Below are 5,332 nucleotides of genomic sequence, written 5' to 3' on the forward strand. Positions count from 1 at the left end.
GATTCATTCTCATCGATATCTGGCTTTCCAATATCAGAAAGAGTACTCTGCTCCGAGAGGCAGAAGGAAGTTGTGGCAGCTCCTTTGCTGAGGAACTGTTTGTTTTCTCGCACTCACATCTGCTCAGCTGCCCTCAGAGGGGCAGAGACAGGGCTGAACAAGTGATTCGTCCTTTTCCTTCCCGCACGTTCCCTCAGGACTGTGACAGACAAGTGGGGTTTGCTCTTCCACATACGGCCATGCTGTCTAGCCTGGGCATCTGAACAGAAAATGCTTTATATATCTGTTATGTTGCAGTGATTTGCCTGTCATTTTCCTCCTTTTGCTATCAGAGAGTGGCTCTGTCACTACAGCTTTTTGCAAACCATAATTATAAAGCTATTTTGCCAATCTAAACACATGTTCAACGTGTGGAGGAGAGCATCTCCTCCACACATTGCAGTAAAATTCCTTAAGGGAATTAGCAGAAATTATTTGTGACGTTAGGCAAAATCATGTCTTCCATGTAGCAATGCTTTGTTCAAAAGATGAATAGAAGATATGTAAGAGCCAGAAGGAAGTCTCAAATAACCATACTGGACGTACACTTGCTTTGCTAGGGTTATCTGCAGGAAAGCTGCACCATGATGAACAACCTCTGTTGAAACAGACATAGCACTTAAATGAGGTAATCAAGCAGTAGCTGTGCAACAGAGGAAAATGAAACCTTGAACAGTGAGATGACTTTCATATACCCTCTCAACAAAATTATTGCAGGAGTTCTTTAACTACAGTTGGCTTTGGCAGGTTTTGATCACACAGCATTTATCTCCCAACTTGCATTTCCTCCTTAGAGCGCCTGGTGCTCTCTCAAGCCCCACACCATCTTTTTTCAGCTCCGATGACCTTTACAGTCACATAGAGATGAAATGAAGATGTGCCACTCTGAAATGCTTCAGAAAGAGCAGCCAAGAAACGTAGCAAGCTAAGTTTTGCAACCGTGTAAAACACATACTTCTCCAGCTACGTAAAATACAGCTACTCGAGGATACATACAGCTGGGTGTTAAAATTGAGCCGTGTGGAGAGGAGTGGCATCCCTCCAAGGAGATTCCGTGAGACTGCCCCTTCTATGACACCCCACTAAAGGTTCTCTCTCTGCAGGCAAAGCCAGTGGTGTGGTACACAGAAAAGAGCTGGCTACACCTTTGCTTCCTCCTCTCTCTTTTTAAGTAGATAAGAAGCAGCACAGGGGAAGGGGGTCTAGAGCAAACTTGCCCCGTGTTCTAGCTATATTCTAGGTTTGCAGTTCATTCATGTGCAAGGCTTGTCCTCCAGGCTCTAAACTCCTTATGTTAGAAGGTATTTAAACTCCAGAATTGAAACTGTAGCTTTAGCTGTGACCTTTACAGCACATAGTATGCTATCAGCACATAAGATAATATAACCCCTTAAACACATTCAGCTTCAGTAAGGTTGCACAGCTGTTTAAGAAGTAAAAGCTGAACAAGCAAAAGTAGTATCTATAGAGCAGGAGCTTTAAGCCTCATGGAGACCTCTTTTTTTTCTCTTAAGAGGTTAAATTACATGCTCTGACCAGTCATGAAACAGCTTACAACATTATCTCATGTGGGCTTCCCAAATCAATGTTCTCTTATGTGCCACAGCTTCACTGACACACCGTGCCAGATGACTTAAGGCCAAGCGTTCAATTAGTACTGCAGACCCTGGCTCAGTTGCTGGGACTAGACTGGGTGCTTAGAAGCATATAATTTATACGGTACTTTATTGTAATTTTTCATACAGGCACAAACTTTAGCTTTGCTTATCAGGCATGCAGGGTCAGTACAGGTTTTCTGATACTGCCTTCTCATCTGTGGTACATTTCTTTCAGAATCAGGATGACCTAAGATAATGTTTTTGAAAGGCCTGTAGTAGAAATAACTTTCATATCAAATAATTTTATCATTCTCTACTCACTTTAAATAGATTATTAGAATTAATGCTGATTTAAGAAGGTATAGAACATTTAGCACCATTATTCCTTCCTATAATGCAATATCTTTAAGAATTTTAGATGAAAAACTGTCATTATAGAATATTTTTATTCTTCTCTCCCCTTCTCTTTCCTCCTCTCATCCCTCAAATGCTTTTGAGGGTTCATTTACTTACTACTTCAGTGTCTTTCAAGCTAAATTAGCTTAATTTAAAAGCAGTGTTATTCTCTCACATCTTCCAGTCCTTGAAATACCCAGCATTTCATCTACACGATCAAGTTGTTTCCTAGCTAAGGAACACACATAAGCAAGGAAAAAAAGATGTTACATTGAAACCCAGTTAATATCTCTGTAGTTCTGCCTGGAACAAAGTAAAAATTACCACACTTGCCCTTGCTTTAGCTATATGTAAGGATACCGATGGTAGAAAGCGAGAAAAGATTGATTTTATTGGGTAAAGGCAATAGTATCTGGCAGTACGTGCAGAAGCAGGCCTTCAAAACAAGGCCATAGTTACAAGTTAATATTCGGCACACGGATGCACTCTGAAAATGTTGTGTTCTGCTTTTCAGAAGCCTGTAATTGTGTGCAACCACAAAATTTGCTATTGATAAGGTATGGTCCTGTTTGTCCTTTTTGTTGGCAGCATGCAAGACGACAGTTTAGAAACCTCAACCTCAATATCTCAGCTTCTGAGAGAAAGTTATTTAGCTGAAAATAAACACCAGGAGAAGAGTGAAAGAAGCAGATCAGAACCAACTGCTCATAATTTCCATTATGGCAATGCTTCTGGTGATTCGGATGAAGTAGCTGCCCAAGATGACCTTCCAGATCTCTCTGCCTTTTTAAGCCAAGAAGAGCTAGATGAAAGTGTAAACCTGGCAAGGCAAGCTATCGGTCAGAATCCATTGGAAGCTAAACAGGATGAGCTTCAGGCACATTCACAGCGTCTCCCAGAACAGCTGAACTCCATGGGAAAACACAAACAAATGGCCCAGTCTACAGCTTTGAAAACGTCAGACAATGGCCTGCACTCAAACTTCTGTCAGGACCACGTCAGAAATACGAAGGGCTCCAAAGGGAGCTCTCAGGATCTAAAGAAACACCTCCCTTCCGAATCAGAATCAAAAAAGGAATTCCTAAACAAGGCGGCAGATTTTATTGAGGAGCTCTCGTCACTTTTCAAAGCTCACAACTCTGAAAGAATAAGACCCCGAACATGCAAAAACTACAGGAGCAAAATTGATTCTAAGAATAAGTCTGCTCAGAAAGGTGGCTCTAGCCTAACTAGCACATCAGAAAACAGAGAAAGGCTTTCCATTCCAGTGCCTCAAGACTTGGAAAGCAAAGCAGAGAAAACATTTGAACAAGCAGATGACCCACAGGCAGCAAACCTGGAATCTATCAGTCAGTTAACAAGTGCAGAGCTAAAAACCGAATCAGAATCTGCATCTGTATATTCTGATGAGCCTATGGGACAACCACCGCGCTTTACTCAAAAACTGAAGAGCAGGGAAGTTCCTGAAGGAACCAAAGTGCAGTTGGACTGCATTGTGGTAGGAATCCCAGCACCTGAAGTCAGGTAAACATATTCTGCGCTTGTCATTTTGTATTTCTGTAGCAGTAGGTTTATATCTTAACTTTTCCCAGAAATCTGTAAGAGAAGTCTCTTGATCATGGTTATTAAAATCAATCAAGAAAAAAAATTGCTTTCTTTAAATTATACAGTAGGTTGCTTCAATTTTAAGACAACATATTTTGGGACACATTATTTTCTTTGAATTTTAGAAAGCTGCTTTTAAATATTTTACTTCCACAATTAAAAGAAAGTGTTAACTCCTTAGTGAGAAATACTAGTTTTCATTAAGGAGATCAAGATTGATTGTGTAGGTTGGCTAAAACCACCGACGGCCATGATACCTCATGCTGATGCTGAAGGTATTTGAGATGAGTGAACACAGGATCCTATTAACGAAACATATCCACACACGAACAGAGAGGAAGGGAGTTCATGTAAGTTATTACACAGATGACCAGGAGCAGCTCAGTTCCAATTCAGATTCTGACAATGATTCTGCCGTGACCTTAGAAAAATCACTTTTGGTTTATCAAGTATAAGACACCCTTATTACCAGATACTTACTCATGTTTGTGTGACTAGCCTGCTAATTCTGATGCTTCCATTTTCACCTCTGTCTCCGAGGATTTTGAAAGTTAAATAAGTAACATTTGCAAAGATCACTGCAGATGAAAGTAGGTGTGAAGAAGCTACACTTCACTCATCAATGACAGCAGTGGAATGAGAAAGAGATTATTGGACCTTTTATGTTTTTCTTGAAAATTCTTAGATCTCATCAGCATTTCTTAATCTAAATTTGTTCATACAGAGCTCTTTGGTCAAATTTATCTCTCACTTGCAGTGGTGGAATGGTGGAATTGTATTTCCTTTGCTGGGACTGTACCAATCCAATAGAAGGGAAAACTCTATCCAACTTTTAGAGACACACTATACGTATCCGCACCTGAATATCTGCACTATCATAAACAGATACCCTTAGCCTAGACAGTTGCCTAGGCTTTTATAGGCATTTTAGAAAACTGTGTTGATTTCTAAATATTGAAAAGAACTATTTGCATCTTTAGCATCTAGTTAGAGCACTCTGAGCTTCACAGATGGTCCACTGTTTCCAGTTGTCAGCTCGTTGTCTTCTTCATATATTTCGATGAAGCTGAGTGCAGCACTACTACCATTTCTACCGCAGCCAACACCTTTTATCATCTTTCTCACTGAACTAATAGCCACAATCATCAAACGAAAAATATCTCAGCGGCCAAGGGTGGAAGCTCCAAAGATTTTTGCGGCAAAGAATCTTTGTCTTCCGCTCCTCTGGATTCCTGGCACACCGGCTGCTCGTTTTCCAGAAGGCAGAAGCTTTTACCACACACTATTTTAAGTACATAGGAACAAGGATCTCCAAATGAATGCTCTTGTTACAGCCAGCCTTTTCACGAAGACAAGAAATGATCCAGTTCACGGGATCCCTGAGCAGTGACTGGCAGACCATTCTGCCCCACTAGTGCCTTCAGCAGTAACATGTAGGTTCTCAGTCCCTAACAAGAGCTTGACCTGTGGTGCCATGCTGGGTCTTTTGCCCATGACAGGAACACGAACTTCCAAAGCATTAAATGATTTGCTTTCAGAAGAGGAATCTGTTCTACAGCTCGGTGAAATACCTTGTTTGGGAAGAATACTCTCTCTACTCTGCTTCACGTCTAAGCTCAATGCTTTAATTAACAATTTTGAGGCATAACCTTGATGTGCTGAAAAAGGTGATGGAACAAATAATCCCAAGAGCC

The 5,332-nt window shown here is 40.8% G+C and overlaps 1 protein-coding gene across 1 annotated transcript; it reads left to right on the forward strand.

Moving 5' to 3' along the window:
- The first annotated feature begins 2,622 nt into the window (after nucleotides 1–2,622).
- On the forward strand, nucleotides 2,623–3,561 carry LOC104281387 (myopalladin-like). The gene has a single exon (XM_009879363.1). It carries the CDS (start codon nucleotides 2,623–2,625, stop codon nucleotides 3,559–3,561), a length of 939 nt encoding a protein of 312 aa, XP_009877665.1.
- Nucleotides 3,562–5,332: the final 1,771 nt, after the last annotated feature.

This window comes from Apaloderma vittatum, unplaced genomic scaffold, assembly GCF_000703405.1.
Source record: "Apaloderma vittatum isolate BGI_N311 unplaced genomic scaffold, ASM70340v1 scaffold14742, whole genome shotgun sequence".
Taxonomy (NCBI): Eukaryota; Metazoa; Chordata; class Aves; order Trogoniformes; family Trogonidae; genus Apaloderma; species Apaloderma vittatum.